At 61.7% G+C, this 14,414-nt stretch overlaps 1 protein-coding gene across 1 annotated transcript; it reads left to right on the forward strand.

Moving 5' to 3' along the window:
- Window positions 1-1,011: 1,011 nt before the first annotated feature.
- On the forward strand, window positions 1,012-12,878 carry PES1 (pescadillo ribosomal biogenesis factor 1). The gene is made up of 15 exons (XM_074293969.1): window positions 1,012-1,372; window positions 2,610-2,689; window positions 3,629-3,782; window positions 5,640-5,749; window positions 6,345-6,516; window positions 6,600-6,689; window positions 9,247-9,363; window positions 9,487-9,564; window positions 9,682-9,771; window positions 10,077-10,207; window positions 10,578-10,703; window positions 10,783-10,967; window positions 11,083-11,261; window positions 11,921-12,076; window positions 12,412-12,878. The coding sequence occupies exons 1-15, from the start codon at window positions 1,349-1,351 to the stop codon at window positions 12,496-12,498; spliced, it is 1,779 nt and encodes a 592-aa protein (XP_074150070.1). The 5' UTR covers window positions 1,012-1,348; the 3' UTR covers window positions 12,499-12,878.
- The last annotated feature ends 1,536 nt before the right edge of the window (window positions 12,879-14,414 follow it).

A 14,414-nucleotide genomic window follows, 5' to 3' on the forward strand; every position in this document is an offset into this window, starting at 1 on the left:
CTGGCGGGCGAAGTCTCTCCCTGCTCTAACCCATCCTCCAGTCTGCTGCCAAGGTGGGCTTCCTAAAGAGCAGCTCTGACTCCTCCAGTGGCTCCCTATTGTTTCCACCATCAGCTAGAGAATCCTGTTTGGTTTTGTCTTCCAGCTGAGGCTCAAAGAGCTTGCCTGGAGTCCCTCTGTACAGCCAGCTGCCGCCAGGGGGCGCCCCAAGGCGCAGAGTCTGAGCCAGGATTCCTGCAGATCTTGGGTTCGAATTCTGCTTCAGATCCTTCCTGGCTGGGTGACTCTGGGCAAGTCCCTTCCCTTGGTTTATTTTTAAATATTCAATTTAGCCTTCTGCCTCCGTTTTCTCACCCACCGGGTGGGGATCACAACCACCCCTCCCTCGCAGACAGGTTGTGAGCTTCGTTAGAGTGGTGTTTGCACAACGCCTGGTACACAGTAGGTGCCTAATCAAGCTGCCCAGGGCATTACCCGCTTTTCTGTTTTACTGATTTTATGCAGGAGGCTCCTGCTGGGAAGGGTGTGGGGGGTGGGGCAACGCATGATACACCAATCTCAGGGTGGTCCCGGGCAGAGCTAGAACCCAATCCCGCCTCGCCCCTCCCCCAAACCAACTGCAAACGGCGACAAAAGTAGGTAGTCCCATTTCCCAGGGAAGGTAAACCAGGCCCCCGCCTAGGGCTCACAGCTGGCTCATTTCACCATCCTAGGACCGGACGAGATTCCGGCTCGGCGGCCACGCCTCCGGGACGGGGGTGACGTTCTCAGAACCCCTCCCGCCCCGTTCTCACCAGGAGCCCAGTAGTTAAGTTTAGGGCGGGCGCCCCGCTGTCTCCCACAATCCCCCGCGGACCAGCCGCCGCCGCTCTTTCCGCCCCCTTGCATCCCAACAAGCCCTGGGCTTACTACGCCATTTCCGGCCTCTTGTAATTTTCCATCGTCTACCACCGTCCATTGCCGCCGTTATTTCCGCCCCCTTGCATCCCAGCGTGCCTCGCGCCATCCTCCGGCCTTCAGGGTGGCTTACGTCCCCGGTGAGCTGTCCCGCGTGCTGCCTGAAAAGCCGTTTCTGATTCCCCGGATCGGAATCGCCAGCCTGGAGCACTCGTCATCCGGCACCCCCGGATCCGGCACCTTCCCCTGGAGGGGGAAGGACCTGCTGGCTGAGCACCCCACAAAGCTCTTGTAGCCTTGAGCAGGCATAAAGTTGGGTGGCAGGAGGCGGGTCGGGGTCCTTTAGCGCCCGGAAGCACGTGGTCCTGCGGAGGCCGCGTGGGCCGGAAGTATCTGTTGCCGCTGTTGTTGCGGAGCTTGCCGTGATCACGGCCGGTGAGAAGAGGCAGCTATGGGGGGCTTGGAGAAGAAGAAGGTACGGAGGATCCGGGGAAGTGTCAGGGGAAGGGTGATGGGGGGCGAGCGGAGGGGAGAGAGGTATGAGACCGGACGGGGGGATAGGGCCGGCCTGTGGGGAGGGGGGAGGAGGGGCTTCTGAGGGGAGGGGATGCGAAGGGCGGGGGGGAGGGGGCCGGCGAGTATCCCTGAAGGAGGGATTGGAGAGCTGAGCCTAGAGAAAGGGTCTCTGAGGTTCGAGGACCGGCTGCGTCCGGGGGGCGGGGCTGGGACCCCTAAAAGAGGGAGGGGGGAGGGAGCCATCAAGCTGGGGTCTCGGGGACTTCTGGACCCTCCGGACTTGGGGGTTAAAAACCCGGCTTCCAATGCCAGCCTCGCTGCGAGTGTGGGCCCAGTTGCAGGCCCGGCGGCCTCGGTTTCCTCACTTTTCCCGGCCGTCTCCGCCGGCTTCCCTGGGGGGCGGCCTGGCCTGGTGCGGAGAGCGCCGCCTCAGACACTGTGTGCGCGTGGGCGAGTCCCCGGCCTCGGCTGCAGCTTGAGAGTCCGGGCTCCGAGGCCTCTGCCGACCTAGTCAGTTTCAAGTCCCTGGTCCCGAGCTCCCTTGGCTCAGTGAGCGCGTAAGGGCCTGTTCTGCGGGGCCCGGAGATCCTGGTGCTCTCCGAGGTAGGGCCCTCGGCTTGTGCCGGCCAGCGAGCTCCGCGGGGATGGACGGGCCGGGACCCCCAGCCTGGTGCGGGGCAGCGAGCTCCCGGGGATGGACGGGCCGGACCCCCCACGCCTGGTGCGGGGCAGCGAGCTCCCGGGGATGGACGGGCCGGACCCCCAGCCTGGTGCTGGGCAGCGAGCTCCCGGGGATGGACGGGCCGGACCCCCCACACCGAAGGGGCATCGAGTACAAGAGGAACTTGCCCAAGGAAGCAGCAAAGGACGTTCATGGGATTGTAACTTTAAGGCTCACGGGACTTGAGAGACCGTCTCGCTCCGTTTTACGTTGTTGGAGAATGGCCTTGCCAAGGCCACGCCTGTGGCCCAGCTGGGATTTGACCTTCCCCTCTTCGAGCAAAGGCTTCTTAGAAGAACATCGAGGTTGTTGCTCAGATCTGGGGCGGCCTGGCAGCCCCTGAAGTTCTGTGGCCTGTTACGCTGGGGCGGGGCTCCCGCGGGCTCTTGCTCCTTGAGCCTGTGCTCATGCGCTGTCTGATGGTCCTTTGATAGAAGTTGTTGCTAACAAAAATCTGTTTTTCCTCCACAAAAAGTACGAGAGGGGATCTGCCACCAACTACATCACCAGAAACAAAGCCAGGAAGAAGCTCCAGCTGAGCCTCGCTGACTTTAGGTGAGAATGGGGCCCGGGGAGGACGATGCAGGACTCCTGGAGTGGGAGGCGGCCCTGGCAGGCTGACACCCCCCTCTCCCAGCACCTCCTTTCTCAGCTCTTAGAGAGCTTTAAGCCGGTCCTGGGGGCTGCAGGCCCAGCCCTGTCACTGGCCCTGGCCTTCTTGTCTGTGTGATGAGATGTGCACCAAGCTCATTCTGCTGCTGGGGAAATTGAGGCGTAGAGGGAAGCAGTGGCAGCTCAATGACCTGCCTCAGTTTCTTCCTTTGTAAAATGGGGACCTCCAGGGAGGATAAAATGAGGAATTATGGGTAAAGAAATTTGCAAAAATTCTATTATCATGGGAGCCCGAACTTGAATTCAGGTTCTCTAGCTCTAAGTTTCTTGCTTTTTGCACCCATGATCCCGCTCCCCTGGCAACTCTGCCCTCCTGTCAGTCTGACTTGCCTTTGTGGTGCCCACGAAGGGGCCGTTCTCGGGCTAAGCTCCATTTTGTCCACAATGTCAGTGAGTTGCTGTTAATGAGGACTCCCATTTCTGGGTGCATCACAGGGACAGAACCCTTCTACCCGACACTGCAAACTGTCAGCAAGTACAGCTGCTTGGACTTCCCGGCCCCCCTTTGGGGTGGGGGGACTGGGGTTTTGTCTACCACGTAGGGCCAGGACGGGAGTAGGGCTCGGGTTCCTTTGCCCTTGCTCGCATGCAGTACATCTGGGACTGTGTGATGGGTGTGGAGGCGTTCTGAGCGGCCTCCCGGGCTGACTTTGCCGGCCCCCAGGCCGTCTGGCTAATGCACGGGAGAGCCGGCCCCTGCCCATGTCAGGGCCTGGGCTTCTGGGCTGTGATAGCGCCCAGCTGGGATAGGAGCTGGGGGCCTGAGCAGGGCCCGGGCAGAGAGCGAGTGCCGATCTCTCCGGCTGCGTTTGCCTGTTTCAGACGCCTGTGTATCCTGAAGGGTATTTACCCCCATGAGCCCAAACATAAGAAGAAGGTCAACAAGGGCTCCACGGCCGCCAGGACCTTTTACCTGCTCAAGGACATCAAATTTCTTCTCCACGAGCCCATCGTCAACAAGTTCCGGGACTACAAGGTCAGGCTTCGCTTCGCCCCTGGTGTGCGCTCTGATGTCTGTATGGGGGGGGGGGCCTCCCCTTCTGGACTAGAAACTCCTCATGGGCAGACTCGAGCTCTTGCTTCTCTTTGTACCCCCAGGGTTTAGCCCGGGTCCTGGCAGGAGCTTCTTGGGTCACCGTGGGAGGCGGGGCTGGGTGGTCCTCCCCAGGGCCCTCAGTGTCCAGCTCAGAGAGCCAGGGAGAGCTGGGGATTCTCTCCAGTGGGAGAAGCTGGGTGTGAATCCTACCTGACGTCCTGCCTCTGCTCCTGGGCAGATTGCTTAGAGCCATAGAAACTCAGTTTCCTCCTCAGGGGGCTCTGGCCCCTTCCTCACAGGGCCTGGAGGCGCCGCTACAGAAGTAAGATGGGAGTTAGCCTTAGAAAGACTTTTCTGGTGGGAGGGAACGACGCAGATCCTGCCCCTGCTTCCGTATCCCATGAGCCCCGCTCCATCCTGCTCCACCAGCTTCCAAAAGGAAGGGCTTCGGCCAGATCAGGCCTTAGTCGGGGGTCTCTTGCTGAGACATCGCTATTGTAAGCCCCCTCCCCCAGCAGCCCTGACACCCCCTGTTCTCAGGCCCCTCCCAGTCTGACACCCCCTTTTCAGGCCCCTCCCAGTGTGGCACCCCCTGTTCTCAGGCCCCTCCCCCCCTCCCCTGCTCAGGACTACAGCAGATGGCTCTGTGTGACTTGGGATGTTTGTGTCACAGCTACATTTGGCACCAGAAAGCCCGGAGCAACTTGGGAGAGGAGCTCTCTGCCCGGGGAGAGACACAAAAAGTTCTTCCCTGGGGTTTTCTCTCCCTTGCCATCTGCCTCGTCCTGTGCAGGACTTGGCTCAGCAGGGCCAGCTCAGGCTGAGGGGGAGGGAGTCGAGGCAGGCTGCCCAGCTCCGCCTCCCTGGGGTTGGCTCTCGTGGGCAGTCGGGCAGCGGGCTTTTCCCGACGTGGTTGCTGCGCCTTGGGGGAGGGCCCTCAAGAAGCTTCTGGTCTGGTGGTGAGAGAAGCCTCCACAGAGCCAGCCCATGGGCCCAGGGAGAGAAGCTGATGCTCCGGAGCAGCCATGGGTGCCCTCTGGACCTCAGTCCTGGCCCTTTGTAAAGTTGGAGCCATAAGACCAGGTCTCTGCTGGCCTGGCGCGGCTGTGACCCTGTGCCGGCCTCCCAGGTCCTGCCAGCTACGGGCCACGGGTCGGGAATCTCTGTAGAAATTGGGAGGCCCCAGGCCACGGCCCAACCGGCCTTAGACCAGAAGGGATCCCAGCAGCCTGGAGTCACGGCCTCCACATAGTCCCGGGAGCGCTGGAGGCTTCTCAGGGCCCTTCCCTGGAGCTCTGCCTGGACGTGGCCCATCAGGACGGCCTGAGATGCCTCTTGGGAGCCTGAGGGCTGGGCCCTCTACTGGGAGGGGCCAGATGTGTTGTGGCTTGGAGGGGTCCTGGGGTCCTCAGGGGCGGCGGGGAGAACGATTTGGGGGGGATCTGGGCTGGGTTAGTGACCGTATGCAGTGGGAACTCGGCGGGGGCAGCAGATCCGGGCGGTGGGCCCTGCCACCGGGGCGCACTTTGTCTTCCTTATGTGGATTTGTGGCAAGTTTGGTGTCTTTGTATTAATTGGGGATGGTGGGAATGGAGAGGGAGAAGAAGGAGGGGGACAGCAAGACCGAGGCAGAGAAAAGGCCATCGTCGCCTTTCATAGACCATAAAAAGGAGGCGGGAAAGTTGCAGAATTCCTTACGGAATGTCTGGAAAGCCTGCACCGGGCTCCGGAAATGGGCGGTTTGGTGCTCACAGTGGAGAAGGAAAGCTTTAAGGCCCTGGGCCTCCCTTTGGGCAGGTGTTCGTCAGGAAGCTCCGGAAAGCCTATGGAAAGAGCGAGTGGAACACAGTGGAGCGCCTGAAGGACAACAAGCCGGTCTACAAGCTCGACCACATCATCAAGGAGAGGTGAGCCCCCCGGCCTTCCCCCCCCAGGCTGGCATCTGCTGGTCCTCTGTCTCCTGCCCCCGGCTGCCCCTGCCCCATGGGGCTTCTCATGACTCAGACTCCAGGCTTCTTTTCAAAACTTTGTCCAGTTGGGCAGATCCCTGGAGATCTGGGGTGACTGAGGGAGTGCCCGCCTCCCCTGTGCCATCCACCTGGAAGCCCAGGCCCGCCTGCACTGGCTCTGCCTCTCGGTGACCCCCTGCGGGGTTTTCTTGGCTGATACTGGCTGGGTTGGTGCTTTCCCCTCCCCCTCCTTAGACAGAAGCACGTGGGTAAGGGGCTTGCCTGGGCTCACCAGCTGGCAAAGAGTCTCAGGCCACATTTGGTCTCAGGGAGAGGAGTCTTCTCAGCTCATTGCTCTGTACACTGTGGCGCCAATTAGTGACCCCTCCCCTGGGAAAAGCTTGGCCAGAACATCCAGGGTGGAGCAGTGTCAGGAGAATGGGGGCCAAGGGCCTAAACCCCTGGGGGTCCCTGCGGCCCTGGAGGCCTCACCCTGTGGGGGGAGGGGCTCTGGGGCTCCCCGGCTCTCCTCATTCCCGCCCTGTGGTTCCAGGTACCCCTCTTTCATCGATGCCCTGCGAGACCTGGACGATGCCCTCTCCATGTGCTTTCTGTTCTCCACCTTCCCTCGGACGGGCAAGTGCCACGTTCAGACCATCCAGCTGTGCCGGAGGCTCACCGTGGAGTTCCTCAACTACGTCATTGCCTCCCGGGCCCTGCGCAAGGTGCGCCCCGAGACCCCGGGGCGGGGCACCCCTCTCTGCTGCCCCTCCCCGCCACTCCCCTCCTTACCTGCCTTCTCCCCCAGGTCTTCCTGTCCATCAAAGGGATTTACTACCAGGCTGAGGTGCTGGGCCAGCCCATCGTGTGGATCACCCCCTACGCCTTCTCCCACAACGTGAGTGTCCCCTTTTGCCCGGCTCAGGATGTCAGGCCCTGGGTTCAAGGCCTCTTTCTGATCCCGGGCAGGCCCCTTGAGGAGATCTATCCATGATTCTTCCGCGTCTTCTCGACCCCCCCCCCCCACTTGGAGTAGCAGTGGGGGAGAATCTGGTCTCTGCCCTTTGGGGTGAATCTCCCAGCAGTCTCTGGGGTTAGGAGCTTAGCCAGGATCCATGTATAAAAACTGAGCTGAGTCAGCCATTGGGGGGGGGCCCTGATGCCTCTGATGTCCCCTCTTTGGGGGGCTGCTGCTTCTGTCATTCCCCACTTTGGGTACCCTGCTGTCAGTGTCACCCCCTCTTTGGGAGCCCTCTTGCCTCTGCCACCCCCCCCTGGGGGGGCCCTCCTGCTGTGCAGTGTCTCCCGGCTCCCTGGGCCTGCAGATCTCGGATGGGCCAGTCAGGAGGCAGAGGCCGGGGTCCGTTTCCTGGGGGGCTGGTCTTCCTGACAGCTGGCCAGGCCCAGCCAGGACTGGCTGCTCCCTCCCTCCCCCCCTTCCGCCCTGGGAAGCTCAGCTGCTCTCTTTGTGCTTCTCTGGGGCCGCTGAATAGGGAGCCAGTGAAAGGGGGCAGGGGAGGGGGAGCCGTCAGGTGCCTTTTCTGCTCTCTGCCGTCTCCCATGAGTCTCCTTGCTCCCTCTTTGTTGGAACAGGTCTGTTTGAACCTCCCCCAGAGCTCCAAGGTCTCATGGGGATGAGTCTCCTCTGCCTTCCTCCCTCGGTCCCCCCCCCCAACTTCCCCCCCAAGCCCCTCATGGCCCCGTCACCATCCCCCTTTCTTGCTCGCTGGATCTCTGACTTCTGTGCTGTGAGTGCACCTTGTTCCTCCTAGGCCCGGGCCAGGCCTGCTGACAGCTCAGGGATCCCCAGGTGCCCCCTCGCCTCCCTCTGTCTCTTGCACCAACTCTTACCTTCTTGGCCACGAAACCTCCCCCTGTGCTCGCGTACCCCTTTGCTTGTGGCACGTGGACAGTCACTGGTCTGCAGGAAGATGGATTCCTGGTGCCATGGCAGCCCAGGTCACTGACCTGACATCGATCAGCCTCAGGGAGCTCTGGGGGCCGCATCTCCTTCTCAGGAGCCAAATCTACATCTGCTCCTTCCCATGGGGCATGAGCTGGTTAAGTGCCCACTGTGTGCCAGGCCCAGTCTGGGGAAGAGAGACAGATAGGAGGGAGGCCCTGCCCTCAGGAAGCTCCTGCTCTGAGCAGGCCAGCCCCTCCTCCACAGGGAGTGTGTGCAGAGCGACGGAGGGAAGGGGTGGCGGCAGGGGGAGGAACGGGCTCCAGCCAGCCCTCCTGCCTTATGGTGCAGGGAGGCCGAGGAGTGCCGTGGCGCCTCAAGCCCTCTTGTGGTTGGGTTGGCAGCAGGCTCCCTGTGGAGGGCTTATGTGGCCCGGCCCGCCTGCCACCCGCTCCCTTCTCTGGGCCAAGCTGGAGGGATGCCAGGGGCTGTCACTCACACTTGTCCCCAGTCCTTCCTGGTCCCAGAACCTGTGTGACTCCGGGCAAGGCCTTCTGGGGCCACGCTTTCTCCTCAGTAGAGTGAGGGAGCGGCCTGGGGGAGCCCTTCCAGCCTCAGCTTACACAGAAATCTTGCTCCAATCTGAATCGCACCTCCCAGCACCAGGCTTGACCCTGCCCATCAGTGCCCGTAGTCCCCCATCTCTTCAGGAGGTCCATGTTCTTCCCTCTCCGAGCCAAGCTTGGGCTCCCCCAATAGGCTTGCTCACATGTCCATTGGCCCTGGGCACTGTCATTTCTGGTCGTCCTCACCTCACTCTGCCTCAGTTTACACACGTCCCCTCACACTTCTCCATCTTCAATGCATTTGTTGTTCCTCATGCCCTAGTGACCTGTTCTCTACAAAGGTTCTGTCATAAAGACAGCGTGTAAATGGGGACTGCTCTTTTTTTCACTGACCTTTTGGGGACATTTGTCAGCAAGGAAAGTGTCTGGGTGCCAAGGCGCAGCCTCACTGGCCGCTGTCTCTGCATAATTCCAAGTTGCTCGCCAGCCTGTCGCTCCACTTTGCAGCTCCATTAACAATGCACTTGCTTAGCTGTCTCCCCGCGACTCCTCCAACGTTCCCCTCTTGTCATCTTTGCCCATTTGCTGGGTGGGAAGCGAAGTGTTGGGGGCTTGTGGTTTGCGTTTCCTTTTCAGCAGTGATCTAGGGCCCATGGTTCTTGTTTTCTCTGGGAACAATTTGTTCCTGACCTTCGAGGACAGATCCCAACTTTAAATCCCTGAAACTCTGAGTCTGTGGAACGTTGAAAATCTGCCCACTTAGGGATGGAACAAAGGCTCAGAGGAGGCAGCCATGAGTGTGGGGGGGTGGGAGCACACAGGGCTGGCCCCGTCTCCCCCTTCTGCGGCCACAGTTCTATGGCAGCCCAAGGGGCAAAGATCCATATGCCCCCTTATGCCTAGAGACAGTGCTTCCTGGCCCAGTACAGTGGGCCTCTGTCTGCCCTGTGACAGCCCCTCATATTCCCCCACTCTGGCTCCCCCAGCATCCAACCGACGTGGACTACCGAGTCATGGCCACCTTCACCGAGTTCTACACCACCCTCCTGGGCTTCGTCAACTTCCGCCTCTACCAGACGCTCAACCTTCAGTATCCTCCCAAGGTAACGTGCCCTTGTGGGAGCCCTCGGAGGCGTCTGGGTCTGGGGCACGGGCCCATGTCCTCCTCGTTCTCACACTGGGCAAAGTGCACAGGTGTCCTTGTTCTCACTCTCGCCTTCTTCTAGCTCGAGAGGGCCAAAGACCAAGACTCCAAAGATGGGGACGAGGAGGCCTATGCCATGGACTCCGAGAGCTCCCTGGAGGTAAGGCCTGGGGGCCAGCGGCTGCTCAGAACTCTGAGCTTGGGGACCAAGAGGAGAGTGGCCCGCTCGCCGGCCTGACCTCCCCTTCAGGCCTCTCCTTTGGTCTCTTTTCTCCAGAAACTGTCGGCCTTGAGCGCAAGCCTGGCCCGCGTGGTGGTGCCCGTCACGGAGGAGGAGGAGCAGATGGACGAGTTCCCTGTTGATGGGGTTAGAGGGGTCTCTGGGTTTTGTGGGGTCATGCCCCACCCCCAGGGAGGACGGGAGGGGAGTCTCCATAATACAGGGGACTGAGGCTCAATGACGGCTTCGGGTCGCCACTGTTATGTGACGCTTTGACCCTGAGTCTTGCCACCAAAAGCCAGTGGGGCCCTGGCCTGGAGAGGGGAGGGGGACCATTGCTGCTCGTCCCTCCCACGTCCACCGAGACTGGGGATCCAGAGGCAGCGAGAGTGGGCCCGGGAGACCCTGGGAACAGCTGGACCTCAGGGGCTCCATCCTTGGCATGTCTGTAGGAGAACGCTGAGCAAGAGGAGAGTCTGAGGAAGGAGCGGGAGGCCCAGGAGAAGCACAAGAAGCTCTTTGAGGGGCTCAAGTTCTTCCTGAACAGGGAGGTCCCCCGGGAGGCCCTGGCCTTCATCATCAGGTCAGTGCCGTGCATGTCTGTGTGTGCACGGTGGGGCGAGTGTGCAGGTGCGTGTGAGCGGTTTGTGGGCACGTCTCTACGTGTGTGGTAATGCAGGTGCGTGGGGGGGCACAGGTGGATGAAGTCCCTGTGTGGTGGGGGGTGGGCGCAGGGTACAGACAGGGGCCGGCTCCCGCCCACGTTAAAGAACTGGAGGCGGCGATGTCGCTATCTCAGCCTCGGCCTGGCTGCATCGTGCTGGGAGGCGCCTCGTCATGACCCCATCCCTCAGCTGTTCTCTGTGCCCCCTCCCACGCCCCTGGCCCTCCTGCCTGCCCTTTCCACTAGGCGCCTGCCTCACCCAGCCCTCCCACTCCCCTTCCCCGTGCAGGAGTTTTGGCGGGGAAGTGTCGTGGGACAAGTCTTTGTGCATCGGAGCCACGTTCGATGAGAAGGAGCCTTCCATCACCCATCAGATTGTGGACCGGCCCCTGCCACCCACCCCCGTCATCGGCCGGTGAGTGCCGCCCCGCGCCCCTCCCGTCCCCTCCCCTCCCCCCGCACCGGCCTCGAGCCCGTCTCCCTGACCCCTCCAGGTGCTACGTCCAGCCCCAGTGGGTGTTCGACTCGGTCAACGCCCGGCTCCGGCTCCCCGTGGAGGACTACTTCCCCGGCGTGCTGCTGCCCCCCCACCTCTCGCCCTTCGTGATCGAGAAGGAAGGAGACTACGTGCCCCCCGAGAAGCTGAAGCTGCTGGCCCTGCAGCGGGGTGAGACCCCAGGTAACTCCCAGCCCACGCAGGTGGGGAGGGGGCCGGGGGCTTCTGATGAGGGCGGGAGGAGTGTGGGGTGAGAGGCCTCGGCCTGCTGCCACTCGTCCCTGGGTGTTTCCTGTAGGAAACGCGGCTGAGTCAGAGTCGGAAGAGGAGGAGGAGGAGGAGGAGGAGGAAGAAGGTGAGGAGGAGGATGGTGAGGGAGAAGGTGACGACCAGGAGGAAGAGGAGGAAGAGGAAGGTTCAGAAAAAGAAGAGGAGGCTAAACTGAAGGTGATGGAAACGCAGAGGACACAGACAAAGGTAGGGGGGCCATTCCACTTCCCCAGGGCCAGGCCCAAGCCGTGGGGATCACGGGCCGGGGACACGATGGGACTGAAGCATCTTGAGGACAGGGATCCTGGGACAATCCTGCTCGTGACCACAGGCGGGCGGTCCGAGGTCCTCTTCTAGCCCGTCCCAGTGACGCGGGGGCAGCATTTGGGGCCCCTGGAGGGGGAGGGGGCAGGTGGCCATCCCTGTCTTCTCAGCCTCTTGGAGTTGAAAGGGATCAAGCCCTGGGTCGGGGGTCAGGGCTGAGATTGGGAGCTGGGCTTTAGAGCCGTCTCTGCCATTTGTTCCCTTGTAACTTGGGGCAGGGGCCTCAGGTCTGGGCCTGAAAACAGCCATGAGAGTGCGGCCTGGGGTCATCGGGGGCGGGGGCGGGGCAGCCAGACTGCTTCTCTCACAGGATTGGGCATCTTGGCCCTGAGGACCAGCTGTGGGACCCTGGCGAGACCTCCCTGCCTCAGTCACCTCACCTGAAAAATGGGTCATAACTGCACCCCTTCCCTGGGCCCTGGCGAAGCCAAAGGCCTGCTCAACTCAGGCAGGGAGCTTGGGGGGGCATTCCCTTCCCTTGTGGGGCCTACCCCCCCATAGTCCTCTGGGGCTGAGGTCACAAGGTACACTGGTCTCCCCAGAAACCACAGGTGACCATGGGGACCCTGGACAAGAGGCGTCAGCTGCCCCAGGAGGAGGAGAACGAGGCGAAGAGGCTGGCCATCATGACCATGAGGAAGAGGGAGAAGTATCTGTACGACAAGATCATGTTCGGCAAGAGGCGGAAAGTGCGCGAGGTGAGCCGGGCCCTGCCCGCCCCTGCCCCGCTGCCCCCCCCCCCCCCATGGCTGCCTCAGCTAGGGCAACCTTAGACACCCCCATTCTCAGGCTCCTCCCAGCCCCACATCCCCTGTTCTCAGGCTCCCCAAATTCCTGACAGAGCCTGCGGTCTGGATGACCTTTAGTGCAGCAGTTTGTGCCCTTGGGCAAGAAGCGGTGTTAGACACACTTCGGGTCTTTCCCGACCCTCTCACGTTAGGGCTGGAAGGCGCTCGTTCCAGAACCTTTGGGGAGGGAGAACCGAGCTGGACTCCTGCCCCACCTTGTTTAAAGCACTTTCTCCCTCTGGCAGGCCAACAAACTGGCCCAGAAGAGGAAGGCGCACGACGAGGCCCTGAAGGCTGAGAAGAAGCAGCAGAAGAAGGCGCGTCGGGCCTGAGCCCGGCCTGCTGGGCCCCCGCTCGCAGCCGCGCTGCTCCCGGGCCTGGCCTGGGCCCGGCCGGACGCTTGAACGGAAGTTCCCCCTTGTCTGCCAGACTCCCCATCTGGCCGGTGTCCCCATTTCCCCTTCCTGGCTCGGATCCTCCCCGGGTCCGGGGCCTGCGGGGCTGCGGGGCTCCCTGGCCTTCGTCTCAGCGCTGTTCCCAGAGGCGGGGTTCAGTGGGGAAGATCCAGATGGTGTCTGCAGGACGAGCGACAGAAGGCCCCGAGGAACCCTCCTTCTTGGAGCTTCCTGCTCTTGGCTCTGGATAAAGCCGGAACTCACTGGCGCTTACTGTATATCTGGGGAAGCGTTTCCAAATAAACACATGGACTGACGTGGCGGCTCTGTCCTGGAAGCTCCCGGCTCTGCTGCGGGCTGGATGTGGGGCGGCCCTCATGATGCTGCTCCAGAAGGTTCCATCCCTGTGCTCACGGAGCTTACAGCCATTTTAGCCAGCCTGATTGTTCTAAAGCTCCTACTGTGTGCCAGACACAAACATTGCCCAATTTGAGTCTCACAGCTGCTCCTATAGGGAGGTATTGTCATTACCCCATTTAACAGATGAGGAAACTGAGGCACACACAGGTGAAGTAACTTGGCTGGGGCTCCCAGCTCCTGAGGCAGGACTGAAACTCTCCTTCCTGGCTCTAGGCTCTGGGCTGCCCCCTGGTGGCCTCTGTAGGAGCGATGTGAGTGTGTGAGAAGTGTGGTGGGGCAGGGGGAGGGAAGGTTTCCCAGAAGCTGCCCACCGAGCTTGGGGAGGAGGGGGAGGGCCTGCAGGGGCCCACAAGGCTGCTCAGGCTGGGCAAGGTCAGTCCTCGCCTTTCTCCCACAGACCACTCCTCAGGGTCATGTGGTGGTGCCCATGCACACAGGGAAACTGAGTCATGTGGTGGTGCCCAAGGCCATGCACACAGGGAAACTGAGTCATGTGGTGGTGCCCAAGGCCATGCACACAGGGAAACTGAGGCTCCGGGGGCGGCCGAGACCATGCCCTCCGAAGCAGGGCCTGAAGAGAAGGGAGAAAGGCCTGATCTGGGGGGTGGATCCTCTGGGCTCAGGCCCCAGCTGCCTGGGGAGGGTATCGGTATCAGTTCCCCTTGGCTCCGGCCTTCTTGGGTGACTCCTTTTGTTCCCCGATTGATAATCCCTGTTATCAGATTCCTCGCGGCCCCTGGATGGAGCCTGTGGGGGGGGCCAGTGTCCAGGCCCAGGCCTCTGCTAGGTGCCGGCTGCACCCCAGAGTCTGCTGAATAAATAAGGCAGTGGTCAGGTCAGAGGGCACCCGGGGCAATCTCGGGAAAGGCCTGGGGGGGCCCTGGCTGTGGGAAGAGGAAAGGTGGGGTCCCTCTGGCCAGACCGGGGTGGGGGGGGTTGTTGATGATTAGCTGGGGATGGGCTGCGCAGGGCAACAAGTGTCAAGGAGAGAAGCCTGAAAGGACCCCAGAGCCTGTGGATGGAGGGTGGGCTGACCCGGAGGACACTGGGTTGGGGAAGTCAATTTGGAGGCTACTGCAAGGGTCCAGGTTCCTGAACCAAGATGGCGGCTGCACGAGAACAGGGGAGGTGCCCGATGTGCAGGTGGGAACGGCAGGATCTGGCGGCCACTGAGGAGATATGGGGGGATGGGGGAGTGCGCAGTCAGCTGAAGGTCATTGTCAAGGGTGCCAACCGGGAGATGGCAGGATGACGGCTCCCTGGACAGAAAGGGGCCATTCTGGAAATGGAGGCTTTGGGGGTGGGGAAGACTGGGAGCACCACGGTGCACAGAGCCCCGGCCGGGAGTCGGGAGGGCTCCTCCCTGAGTTCAAGTCCAGCCTCAAGACACTTCCGAGTTGGGTGAGCTTGGGCAGTTCCCTTCGTCCTGTGTC

Source organism: Sminthopsis crassicaudata, chromosome 1 (genome assembly GCF_048593235.1).
Source record: "Sminthopsis crassicaudata isolate SCR6 chromosome 1, ASM4859323v1, whole genome shotgun sequence".
In the NCBI taxonomy this organism is placed as follows: domain Eukaryota; kingdom Metazoa; phylum Chordata; class Mammalia; order Dasyuromorphia; family Dasyuridae; genus Sminthopsis; species Sminthopsis crassicaudata.